The sequence below is a fragment of the Sus scrofa genome, chromosome 2, assembly GCF_054392235.1.
Source record: "Sus scrofa isolate SSC_HxYL_T2T_F1_AM1 chromosome 2, Sscrofa_HxYL_maternal_Yorkshire_Landrace_v2.0, whole genome shotgun sequence".
Classification (NCBI taxonomy): domain Eukaryota; kingdom Metazoa; phylum Chordata; class Mammalia; order Artiodactyla; family Suidae; genus Sus; species Sus scrofa.
Genome location: NC_139384.1, coordinates 89,377,898 through 89,391,089, shown reverse-complemented (window position 1 = coordinate 89,391,089; position 13,192 = coordinate 89,377,898). Strand labels below are relative to the sequence as shown.

Sequence of the window (13,192 nt, the reverse complement as noted above, 5' to 3'; positions counted from 1 at the left end):
ACTTCACAACTTGGGCTATGCTGATGCTTGATCCTAGCTATTGGTCTAGAGGCATTGAGAGGTGGAGCTTCAGGATTGGCATCATTTTAAAAGTTATCCACCCACCTCAGCTGGGATCTTCGTATTGTCTACAGGAGAAATGAGGCTGTTCTTCTCTATCAAGGGAAGGAGGCACCTGCTATTGGTCAGAAGGGTCCAGGGGTTCTGGGGGTTCAAGTTTCTTAGGTATCCACCCAAATATCCCCATGAGAGACCTTAGGGTCCCATTCTTTCCTTTTCAAAGCTCTGACTTGGACTTCCCATTGTGGCTCAGCAGAAATGAGCCTGACTAATATCCATAGGATGTGGGTTCGTTCCCTGTCCCTCCTCAGTGAGTTAAGGATCTGGTGTTGCCCTGAACTATGGTGTAGTTCACAGACACGGCTCGGATCCCCCATTGCTGTGGCTGTGGTGTAGGCTGGCAGCTGCAGCTCTGATTTGACCTCTAGCCTCGGAATCTCCATGTGCCACACATATGGCCCTAAAACGCAAAAAAAAAAAAAAAAAAAAAAAAAAAAAGCCCTGACTCTAGTACAGGAAAATTGTTAAGGATCACAGGTCTCCTCTGCAGCCATGCTGCCCTTGATTAAATCTTGGGCCTCATTTTCAGCACACTCCTCTTCCCTGGCTGCAGGAGCATGTCTTTACATGCTGCCTTGGGAGAATTTCTGGCTTTCATATCATGTCCAGAGTTGAGGGGGCTGAGAAGAGGCTTTCATTCTTTCTTCAAAGCTTCTAAGGTCGTTTAGAAAAGTTAACCCCACCTCTATAATCCTTGTAATTATATTCAGAGAGCCAAAGCTACTTCATAAGCCAAGCTTTCCCTTTAATTTCTACCTCATTCCAGTCTACCAAAGGTAAGAGTCTTGTGCTTCAGGACACTAGGGGTTATGACCATCGTACACACTAACAGTGGTGAGGTCTTTGCTGCCTTCTGAATGGTGGGTGATCTAGTTCTACATTCCTGTCCCTCTGGCCTGCCTTCTAGTGCTGCTTCCTACTAAGTGCTGTAGCTTGTATCCCCATAAAAGCAGAGTCTGAGCCTAGAACTTGGCTACAGATATTTGGTAGACGGTTCTAGGAACTAAGAGAGAGGGAGTGAGGAAAATGACACAGGGTAAAAGGAAAATTCTACAAAGTATGCTTTGGCTTCTGTCCTCAATTGGTGGTTGCCCCTGAAGGCATCAGCTCTTCTACATGCCCAGGCTATGCCTATGGGTCAAGAGAGCTCCTAAGGCTTAGGAGAAAGCTCTGAAACAGAAAGGCGGAGAAACCCACAGCACACTTGAAATGAGGCACAGACAATATACACAGAGCCATCTACAAAAATTGCGGCTAAAATCAGAGGTGGGCTTGTCAGATGTAACTCAAAGTTCCAAAAGCATCTGGTACACTGTCCCTGCCTCCAAGGGGATCAGACATCTGTGACAAGGCCAAAAGCCAAATACCATCTGCTGCCGCCCGGAATTCAGGTGCCTGTCTCTTGTAGATCTTTCTTCATTCTAGAAAATATTTGGAAGGTGCCTAGTGCTAAGAGCTTTTCTACACTGAGATACAGGAGAGAACAGAAAAAAAAAAGAAAAAAAAAAAGCCCTGTGGAACTTACACTGTGATTGGGGCGTGGAGGGGAGACTGACAAATATATGGCATGTTAAATGGTGACAGATGCTAAGAAACTAAGCAAGAAAGGAGAGTAAGCAAGAAAGTACTGGTTTAGTTGGGGGTGAGGAGAATGCATGCCTTTTTTTTTTTTTTTTTTTTTTTTTTTTTGTCTTTTTGCCATTTCTTGGGCTGCTCCCACAGCATATGGAGGTTCCCAGGCTAGGGGTCTAATGGGAGCTGTAGCCACAGGCCTCTGCCGCAGCCACAGCAACACAGGATCCAAGCCGTGTCTGCCACCTACACCACAGCTCAGGGCAACACTAGATCCTTAACTTACTGAGTGAGGCCAGGGATCGAACCCTGCAACCTCATGGTTCCTAGTCGGATTCGTTAACCACTGAGCCACTTTGGGAACTCCCTCTCTCTTTTTTTTTTTAGGGACGCACCCACAGCATATGGAGTTCCCAAGCTAGGGGTTGAATTGGAGCTGCAGCTGCTGGCCTACACCACAGCCACAGCAACACAGGATCCAAACTGCATCTGAGACCTACACCACAGCTCATGGCAACACTGGATCCCCTACCCACTGAGCAAGGCCAGAGATCAAACCCACATCCCCATGAATACTAGTCAGATTTGTTTCCGCTGCGCCACACAGAAACTCTAATATATGCTCTTTTAAATAAAGCCATTAAGGAAAACTTCACTGAAAAGGTGACATTTAAGCAGACACCTGAAGGATGTGAGAGTAAAACTAACAAGACACTGAGAAGGAGCAACTGTGAGGCAGGGAAAAAAATCACAAGTGTAGTGCCCTAGAAGCCAAGTGTGGACAGTGTTTCAAGAGTAAGGAGGGGTCAGCTGCATGAAATGCTGCTGATGGGTGGCCAAAGACTTAACAACACTGGAGTCAAGGCATACTTGACAAGAGCAGCCTGGGGAGAATTGGAGGGGAGGGGAACTATGAGCAAAGAGGGAGGGGAGGAACTGAAGACAGCGAATGTAAGCAACTTTTTGGTGTTTAGTTATAAAGGGAGATGAGAAATGAGGCAGTGGCCAGAAGGTAGCAGAGGGTCAGCAAAGGGCTTTTTCCAAGATGGAAAACCTAGTAGGATCTCTACTTCCATTTCTCATCTTTCCTCTTGCTGTAGACACATCTACAACCTTTTGGACCTCCCTCCTCAAATCCAAAAATATTTTTGCAAAGCTCTGTTCTCCAGAGGGTTCTGAGCTGTAGAGGATGAAAGCCACAAAGAGTCCTTTGTTCCTACTTTCTGCTCTGTCATACCCCCCCTCTCCCCTGGGGCAATGAGCTTTGGGCCTCAGGGGGTGAAATTCCAGAGCAGAAAGAACGAGGTCATATATCTCAAAATATCACCCTGCCCCATTTAATCTGGGTCTTTAATCCCTTTGGATGCTCCTCCCTAAACACAGGGTTCCCTGTCTGCCACTTAGCTGGCAAGGAGATACTTTATTCTATTTTATTTATTTATTTATTTATTTATTTGTCTTTTTGCCTTTCCTAGGGCCGCACCCACAGCATATGGAGGTTCCCAGGCTAGGGGTCTAATGGGAGCTGTAGCCACAGGCCTATGCCACAGCCACAGCAACACAGGATCTGTCTGCCACCTACACCACGGCTCAGGGCAACACTAGATCCTTAACCTACTGAGTGAGGCCAGGGATGGAACCCGAAACCTCATGGTTCCTAATCGGATTCATTAACCACTGAGTCACAACAGGAACTCCCTTTTCTCTATTCTAAAACTATTTGTTTGAAGTGCTCTGGCCAAAGCAATATTTCCTAAACTTTAGGCAATTTTGATCACCTCTATGGGTTCTGCTATTTCCCCATACTACATAGTTTTTACATGTTTCAATGTAAAGCAATTTCCTCCTTTAAAAATTTTTTTTTTTTTTTTTTTTTTTTGTCTTTTTAGGCCCATACCCAGGACATATGGAGGTTCCCAGGCTAGGGGTTTAATTGGAGCTGTAGCCGCCAGCCTACACCACAGCCACAGCAACATGGGATCGGCGTTGGGTCTACAACTTACACCACATCTCACGGCAATGCCGGCTCCCTAACCCACTGAGTGAGGCCAGGGATCGAACCTGTGTCCTCATGAATGCTAATCAGGTTTGTTAACTGCTGCGCCATGACGGGAACTCCTAAAAAATTTTTTTATTGTGGTAAAACTTACACAACAAAACTATCTTGGAGCTCCTGCTGTGGTGCAGCAGGTTAAGGATCTGAGGTGCCACAGCTGTGGCACAGGTCACAGCTGCAGCTCTGATTGAATCCCTGGCTTAGGGAACTTCCGTATGCTGTAGATGTGGCCAAAAAAACCCCCCAAACTATCTTAAAGTGTACAATTCAGTGGCTTCTAGAATATTCACAATGTTGAGCAATTATTACCACTACAGCTTCAAAACATTTGAACCCAAGAGGAAACCCTGGTCCTGTTAAGTAGTCACTTCCTCCTCACTACTCCCCCCAGTTCCTGGTAACCAGCAATCTGCTTTCTGTCTCTGTGGATTCCCCTACTCTGGATATTTTATATAAACAAAATCATACAATATGTAGTGGTTTGCATCTTGCTGCTGCTGCTTCTTCTTCTTCTTCTTTTTTTTTTTTTTTTTTTTTTGTCTTTTTTGGGCCACACCCAAGGCATAAGGAGGTTATCAGGCTAGGGGTTGAATCAAGCTACAGCTGCCGGCCTACACCACAGCCACAGCAATGCTGAATCGGAGCTGAATCTGTGACCAACACCACAGCTCAGGGCAACGCTGGATCCTTAACCCATTGAGCAAGGCCAGGAATCAAACTCTCGCTGTCATCGATGCTAGTCAGGTTTGTTAACCACTGAGCCACAACAGGAACTCCCTTCTTTTAACTGACTGTAATTTCTCCATCAGTGCCTTCTTTTATGTTTTTTCCCCCAGGGTATATTTTTTATTTTCTCAGTTATTCTAAAAGGAAATTTTATTTCACCATTACAACTATTTAAATATTTTAATCCACGTTAACATAAGTACAGATTTTTATTTATTTATTTATTTATTGCTTATTTTAGGGTTGCACCCATGGTTCCCAGGCTAGGGGTTAAATTGGAGCTACAGCTGCCAGGCTACGCCACAGCCACAGCCACAGCAAGCCAAGGATCCAAGCCGCATCTTCAACCTACCACAGCTCACCACAACGCCAGATCCTTAACCCACTGAGAGAGGCCAGGGATTGAACCCACAACCTCATGTTCCTAGTTGGATTCGTTTCTGCTGTGCCACGACGGGAACTCCAGTACAGAATTATTAATAATACAAAAGATCCAGGAGATCTAAATCAAACCTATAGAAGGAAAGGAGTGAAGCTGACAACTGTCAGCCACAATTCAGACACCTGTTGCTGGGCAGAAGGATGGTCCAGGAAGGCTAAGAGTTCTGGGTTTTTCAGGATATCTGGATTTTTTTTTTTCTTTTTAGGACTGCACCCTAAAAAACATACAGGATGGCATATGGAAGCTCCCAGGCTAGGTGTGGAATGGGAGCTGGAGCTGCTGGCCTAAGCCACAGACAGCCAAGATCCAAGAGATGTCTGCCACTTACGCTGCAGCTCCAGGTAACGCCTCATGGATCCTTACCCCAATGAGCAAGGCCAGGGATCAATGGGGTTAAGTTGGGTTCTTAACCTGCTGAGCCACAATAGGAACTCTCAGAAATCTGGATTTTTAATGTGAAATCTCCACATTCTTAAATGTTGGGAACTGGTTCAAGATTGTAAAATAAATGGGCTGAGCAAATCCTATCTATGCAGAGGATTGATTAGACTTGGAAAGTGCTTGTTTGTACCTGGGTAGGACAAACCCATAATTCTAGAGAGAAAAAAGAAGCATGAAACCAAAAAGCCACTCGCCAAAAACCGCATGGCCAGGAGGGGGAGGCAGAGCCCAAAGTCTCGAGAAAGCTTTCGGGGGTTGGCTGGGGGAAACAGCTTCCAGGTTGTAAAACACACTTCTATTCTGGACTCCGGCTTAAACCCCTCCCGCCGCAAGGACGGAAGGGCCAAGTGCAAGGTCCCCGACCCCGCCCGTCCAACAGCACCCTCCATCCCTGGAGCCAGGGTTTCCTTGACACCCGGATTTTGCCGCCTCTTTCCCTCCGCCCCTCCGTCCGCCGTCCCTTGGGTAAAGAAAAATACTGCTTCCACTGCCTTTCATCACCTGCCATCCCCCCCACCCACCCCCAAGCTCTGCCTGCTGAAAGCCTGGCTTCCACTCCGCGTTCCCAGGGGACCGCAAACTGATCTTCCTCCAGGGCCTTATCGAACTCTCCTGAGACAGGCTGCTGGTTGAGCCACCCGTCCACACCAGTTCATGAGCGATGGTTTCTGCAGGCAGGCAACTCGCCCCACGCCCGCTGCGAGCCCAATCCAGGCCGGGCCTGCACCCTGTACGCGCCCAGGCCTGCGGCAAGGAGCAAGACGCCCATGCGCCCCATGGGCTTTATTGCGTCACCGCGACCCCGGAGCGCGCGGCTCGATCATGAGCACGCCGCCTGAACCTTCACGCTTGCGCATCTTCCTTTGCCAGGCGCGCGCCCCAGTCGCCGGGCTGGTCTCGTTATCCAGCTGCTTCTCCAGCAGGTGCATGCGCGCGGTGGTTTCGGTTAGCATGTCCATGAGCAGTTCCTGCTGCAATTTGAGGTAGTTGTTCTCCTCCAGCAGCACCTGGTTCTTGACCCGCTGCACCTTCCAGCCAGAGATGATCTGCGAGGGCGGCGGCGGCCGCGATCGTATCGGCTGGCCCTCGATCGTCCACCGACCGCGGCGGAACACGAAGGCCTCGTCGTTGAGGCGCGTGCGCGGCGCGCCGTAGCTTAGGCCCAGCTCGGCCTGGCGCGTCTGGTGGTCCATCAAGTAGAAGGTGGACATGGAGGAGATGCGGCGCAGCGGCGGGCGCCGCGGCGAGAAGCGCCGTGAGAAGTGGTCCGCCCAGAACTGCCGCAACTGCGCCCACAGGCGGCTGGTGTGGCCCGAAGCCGAGCACCCGAAGACCTCCAGGGCGAGTGCAGAATGGTCCTCGTCGGGCGCGCGGATGCCTGGAGCGGAGCCGCTGAGGACGCGGACGATCCGGGCTGCGCCCTTGCCTCTGGAGCCCCGATGTCCAGAATGATGAAGGCGAACCAGGGCCACTGCTAGGGAGCAAGAGTCCGGGTGAGCAGCCTGCTCCAACAGGCTGCCCCTCAAACCCGGAGGCCCTTAGGGTGGGAGTAACCAACTGCTGGCCACTGAGGAGTCCATCCCTGCAACTACCTTCCCCAAAAAACACTCTGTGTCAGGCCTTGAGGATAGATAGGCAGATGTAGGACCAGAGTTCTGGAGTCTGAGTGGTTGGTGGCTGCTGAAAGGGGTTATGGGCCAGGAAGGGGGGAATGATAGCAGAAACAAATACGTACTTAAAAGAGGTGCGGGAATTTGACAGGCAGAGTCCCTAGGCAGATCAAAGAGGTAGACATGGCTAGCACCTTGCGCATGTGAGGAAGAGCTTGAGGTCCAGTTGGTGCAGGGTATTCAGCTGGGAATAGCAGAAGAGGAAGCTGGAAAGGGACACCAGGACACTATGTGAAGGTGCCCTACTGGAGGCTTAAAAGTTTAGACTTCCTTCTGTGGCGTAGAGGGTGCTACTGAAAGATTTTGCACAGCCAGGACTAGATCTATATTCTGAAAAGTGTCTGGTGGGACATCTAGCATATCCAACAGCATTACTGCCCTCAGTTATTCAGTCATTTTACAACCTTGCACTGGCACGTGCTCTGTGCCTGGCCCTGATCTGGGCAGAGGGTCCCAGTAAGCCTGTGCCTGCCCTCCAGATGCAGCTTGGAAAGCCAGATGTGTGTAAGCAGATCAGAGTCCCGTGCGGCCATCCTGGGGGCATATGTCATGGGCTACGTCCTATGCTTAGAGCTTGAACTAACAGGGGTTGTGCAGACCAGACATGACTTTTGTCCCAAGCAGACTACATGCTCAAGAAATCCAAAGTCCAGATAACAGATATGTCCCATTCTCCCTCTCTCCTGTACTGATTCTGTTGTGTGTGAAAGAAGACTATGTTTTCTTTTAAATTCCTCTTCTCACCGAGAGCAAAAAAGGAAGAGAACCCTCTGTCACGCCTTCATCAATTCAACACACGCTTATTCCTCACACTTAGCTGGGCAGGACTATCCCCTAGATCTGGCTCAGGGGCACATCTCTGAAAGACCACCCTTGAGGTTGCATCTTTCCAGAGGACCCTTCCCCAATAATCCTTGCATGTGGTGTCTCACCTGGAGGATGTGTTGGAGATGCTGAGCTGCTGTCCCAGGCTTGGCTCCATCTCTGAACCACTCAGTTGCTGTCTACCAGCTGTGACTCACAATGCTTCTGGGCCAGATCAGCTAAGCTATAAAATAGACCCCTAGGCCCCCCTCTTTATGCATTCAGCACACTTACTGAATGCCTACCGTGTACCAGGCACTGTTTGGGGGAGGTGATGAAGAGATTCCCTCATCGAGCTATCATTCTTGGAAGGAGAAGGTCAGAATCAGAATCTGAGATAGGAATTTATTCTAGGGGAGTGAACAATACAGTCCCTTGAAGCTAACCAAGGCTGTCATGGGTCAGATTTCCTAGAAGCGGAGCCTAGGATGAGAATTTATTTTATTTTATTTTATTTTATTTTTTGCTTTTTAGGGCCACACCTGTGGCTTACGGAAGTGCCCAGGCTAGGGGTCGATCAGAGCTGCAGCTGCTGGCCAACGCCACAGCCACAGCAACAGGGGATCCAAGCCCCGTCTGTGACCTACACCACAGTTCTGGGCAACTCTGATTGCCGACCCACTGAGCAAGGCCAGAGATCAAACCCGCATCCTCATGGATAGTAGTCGGATTGATTCCACTGTACCACAATGGGAACTCCCTAAGATGAGGATTTTTGAAGGATTTACTTGGATGTGTTCTGGGGAGAAGAAGGGAAGGAGGACAGGGCATGGAAAAAAGCAAAACCTAACCAAGAATGTGGCCGTGGATTCTGGTTCGATCCCTGGCCTCGCTCAGTGGGTTAAGGATCCTGTGTTGCTGTGAGCTGTGGTGTAGGTGGCAGACCTGACTCGGATCCCACGTTTCTGTGGCTGTGGCTTAGGCCAGTGGCTGCAACTCTGATTGGACCCCTATAGCCTGGGAACCTCCATATGCCAAGGGTGGGACCCTAAAAAGAAAAAATAAACAACAAAACCTAGGAGTATAATGGCTGGATCATATGTTGGTGTGTTTACCTTTTTTTTTTTTTTTGTCCGAGCTGCGTCTGCAACCTACACCACAGCTCATGGCAACGCCAGATCCTTAACCCACTGAGCAAGGGCAGGGACCGAACCCACAACCTCATGGTTCCTAGTTGAATTCGTTGACCACTGCGCCACGACAGGAACTCCGGTGTGTTTACCTTTTTATGGTGCTGCCAAGCTTTTTTCAAAATGGTTGTACCACAGCCCCACCAGCAGTGAAAGAGTTTCTATTCCTGTTTCCTCCACATACTTGCCAATACTTAGTATGTTCACCCTTTTTGGTTCTAGTCATTCTAGGGAGTGTATCTAAATTGCGGTTTTAATTTCATTCCTCTATTGGCTAATGATGTTGAGTGTCTTTTCATGTGCTCATTTGTTATCCTCACTGCTGAAGTTGTTCATGTCTTCTGCCCTTTTTTAAAAAAACTGGATTTTTTTTTAGTATAAAGACTTATTTAATGGTAGATAAAAATCATTTGTCAGATATGTTTTGCAAAAATTTTTTCCACTGTCTGTGGCTTGCCTATTAAAGCAAAAGTGTTTAATTTTAATAAAGTCCGGTTTGTCAATTTTTCCTTTTTTTTTTTTTAGGGCCACACCCAGGGCATATGGAAGTTCCCAGGCTAGGGGTCTAATTGGAGCTGTAGCCACTGGCCTACCCCACAGCCACAGCAACTTTGGATCCAAGCCGCATCTGCGGCCTATACCACAGCTCATGGCAATGCTGGATCCTTAACCCACTAAGCAGGGCCAGGGATTGAACCCGCATCCTCACGGATACTAGTCAGGTTCATTACCGATGAGCCATGAAAGGAACTCCTATCAATTTTTACTTTTGAAGGTCATGCTTTTTAGTGTTGTATTTAGGAATGCTTTGCCAACTAGAAGTTTCATGGTTTTAGCTTTACATTTTGTGCTCCATTTTGAGTTAATTTTTGTTAGATGGTTTGCTTTGTTTTGTTTTGTTTTTCAGCCTGAAGGCCTGCCTTTGGTGTTTCCTATAAGACAGTTCTGCTAGTAATGAAGTCTCTCACTCTTTGTTCATCTGGGAATTTTTCTTTCTCTCTTTCTCTCCTACCTTCCTTCCTTCATCTGTCTTTTTAGGGCCACACCCATAGCATATGGAAGTTCCCAGGCTAGAGGTCAAATCAGAGCTGCAGCTGCCAGCCTACGCCACAGCCAAAGCAACACCAGATCCCAGCCGCAGCTCACGGCATCACCAGATCCTTAACCCACTGAGGTGAGGCCAGGGATTGAACCCGAAACCTCATGAATACCAGTCAGGTTTGTTAACCACTGAGCCATGATGGGAACGCCAATACTGTTTTCATGTGGATGTCAGGTTGATCCAGCACCATTTATAGAAGTCTAGCCCTTCCCTATGATTTGGAGTTGTGCCTTTGCTGTTCATCATGTGACTGTGTATAACTGTTTCTGGGCCCTCTATTCACTTCCTTTTTTTTTTTTTTTTTTGTCTTTTTGCCTTTTCTTGAGCTGCTCCTGTGGCATATGGAGGTTCCCAGGCTAGGGGTCTAATCGGAGCTGTAGCCACCAGCCTACGCCAGAGCCACAGCAATGCAGGATCCGAGCCACGTCTGCGACCTACACCACAGCTCACGGCAACGCCAGATCCTTAACCCGCTGAACAAGGCCAGGGATTGAACCCACAACTTCACCGTTTCTAGTCGGATTCGTTATCCACTGTGCCACAACGGGAACTCTGCATTGGTCTTTTTTAAAAAAGTTTTTTATTATAGTTGATTTACGATGCACTGGTCTTTTTATTCTTGCACCAATACTATATTTTCTTAACTATTGTAGTTACAGTAAGTCTTTATCTGATAGTGTAAATCTTCCAACAGTTTCTTTTAAAGATTGCTTTGGTTTTCTAGGTCTTTGGAATTTTCATATAATTTCAATTCAATGTAATTGAATTTCTACCCTAATTTTAGAATTAGAATATCAGTTTCTACAAATAAACCCTTATGCTCACTGTTCAAAGTTCTCTCTTCCTATCATCAGCATAACGTTGAATCGGCCCTCAGAAGGTTGTCGAGTGGACCTGGAATCAGAGCCCAGGAATATTTCAACCCTGCTATCACTCATTCCTACTCTCTCCCTCCCTCTCTCTTCTGCCCCCCTCCCAAGAGTGCCTATGTTATGAAAGCTAATTTTCACTAACAATGGCATTTCAGGAAGGTTCTGGGTGATTATCAGGAATAGTATACAACAACTTTGAATTTCCCTAAGTTTAATGGTCTACAAAAAAGAAAAACCTACAAAACCCCCCAAAAGTCTTTTTTGATGGTTTGAAAAGTTTAGAGGAACAATTCCCTCTTAAAATGTTAATTCTGGAGTTCCCCTTGTGGCAAAGCAGAAACGAATCTGACTAGAAACCATGAGGTTGTGGGTTCGATCCCTGGCCTCACTCAGTGGGTTAAGGATCTGGCATTGCTGTGAGCTGTGGTGTAGGTCACAGACGCAGCTCAGATCCTGCGTTTCTGTGGCTGTGGCTGTGGCCGGCAGCTGTAACTCCGATTGGACCCCTAGCCTGGGAACCTCCATGGGCTGAAGGTGCGGCCCTAAAAACACAAAAGACAACAACAACAACAAAAAGTTAACTCTTTTTACAAGCAGACATTGATTTTGAGGAAATTTAATGAAAACTGGAGAATTTAAAGGTCTGCAATTCAAAACAATGGTTCCTAGCTCCTGGCACAAGAAGAACATAGTTATATAAAATACACTTCACCAGGGACCTCCATTTCCTGCACGGTGCCTTTTTAGGAAGAACAACTTTAGCAGGGGAAGAAACCCATCCACTAAGTGGTTCATTCTTCCCTTGGGCTTTTTCTTCTTTAGCTTCCCCTTCAGCTTTCCTCTTGGGCTTGGTGGTGACCCCAGTAGTTGTTTAGGATTTGCTCTTGCTCTTTCTTACCCATGCTGCTTCTAAGCCACTGTGCCTTACAATTAGTTACATGCATGTTCTCTAGAATCTGCAATACTCTATGGAAGACATTTAAATTTTCTGGGTTTTTTTTAATTTTTCTTTTTTGGCCGCCCCAGGGCACATGGAGTTTGGCTGCAGATGTGGCAACACGAGACCTCCAACCCACTGAGCTGGGCTATGGATTGAACCTGCATCCCAGCACTCCCAAGACCCTACCCATCCTATTGGGCCACAGCTGGAACTCCTCTGTTTTAATTTTAAAACTAATGGAAGAAAAAGTATTGATGATGTTCTTTCTGCTTTAGATTAACCACCTTGTGACCAGGAAGCTCCCCAGAACCTGAGCGTCTGCACGGGGGTTGGAGTGTTGGCGGCTCACCAGAGGGGACGGCAAGCATGAGAGTACTGAGTTCCCCAGTCAATGGAAGATTTCAAAGTCTTCTGAAAGGTGAAAAATGAACTGAGAATGTGCACCATGGCCCCACAGAGAGCGTGTGCCTGCTGAACTCGAAAACATCTGCCTCGGGGCATTGACAGCAGATCACAGGTCAAATAGCACTTATTTTCAGCAGGAAATACTTTTTGCTGTTCTTTTTAAGTGTTAATTTAAATATTTCTGTTTTATAGGTAGCGTATAAATTTCTTGTGGTTTTACATTTGTATAACAGCTGTAAATTAATGAGCTTATATTTATAGACATTTATTATTTTCTCTGGCCACACCCACAGCAAGCAGAAGTTCCTGGGCCAGAGATCAAGCCCTTGCCACAGCAACAACACATGCCACAGCAGTGACAACACTTGATCCTTAACATGCTAGGCCACTAGGGAACTCCTATAGGCATTTAAGCAGGAAAGTGTAGTGGGCTAATGTTTTGATTAGTTTAGGTAATTTGTCCTGATTCTTTCTTTTTACATAGGTACCTGTTATCATTTAAATGGAAATACGAAAAAAAAAATAAATGGAAACATGAGGGCATTCCCATTGTGGCTCAGCAGGTCAAGAATCTGACTAATATCCATAAGGATGTGGGTTTGATCCATGGCCTCGATCAGTGGGTTAAAGGGTCTGGTGTTGCTGTGACCTGTGATGTGGTTCACAGACTCAGCTCGGATCTGGCATTGCTGTGGCTGCACTATAGGTCGGCAGCTGCAGCTCTGATTCAGCCCCTAGCCTGGGAACTTCCATGTGCCATGGGTGCGGCCCTAAAAATAAATATAAATAAGTAAATAGATAGATGGAAATATGAGGCTTTCAGCAGAAAACAATTATTTGAGGGTTTTTAAC

At 47.2% G+C, this 13,192-nt stretch overlaps 1 protein-coding gene and 1 long non-coding RNA gene across 2 annotated transcripts in view; one reads left to right on the top strand and one right to left on the bottom strand.

Moving 5' to 3' along the window:
• The window catches only part of LOC146405559 (uncharacterized), a 32,503-nt gene extending 19,636 nt beyond the window's left edge, over positions 1-12,867 (top strand). The window contains exon 3 of the long non-coding RNA XR_014837979.1: positions 12,211-12,867. This is a non-coding gene — a long non-coding RNA (uncharacterized LOC146405559). The remainder of the gene's footprint in view (positions 1-12,210) is intronic.
• On the bottom strand, positions 6,126-6,748 carry CBY3 (chibby family member 3). The gene has a single exon (XM_021085148.2). The coding sequence runs from the start codon at positions 6,566-6,568 to the stop codon at positions 6,149-6,151; it is 420 nt and encodes a 139-aa protein (XP_020940807.2). The 5' UTR covers positions 6,569-6,748; the 3' UTR covers positions 6,126-6,148.
• Positions 12,868-13,192: the final 325 nt, after the last annotated feature.

Bases quoted from the DNA above. Each gene is read 5' to 3' on its own strand.
- CBY3 (XM_021085148.2), bottom strand. From the start codon at position 6,568: ATGTCCACCTTCTACTTGATGGACCACCAGACGCGCCAGGCCGAGCTG.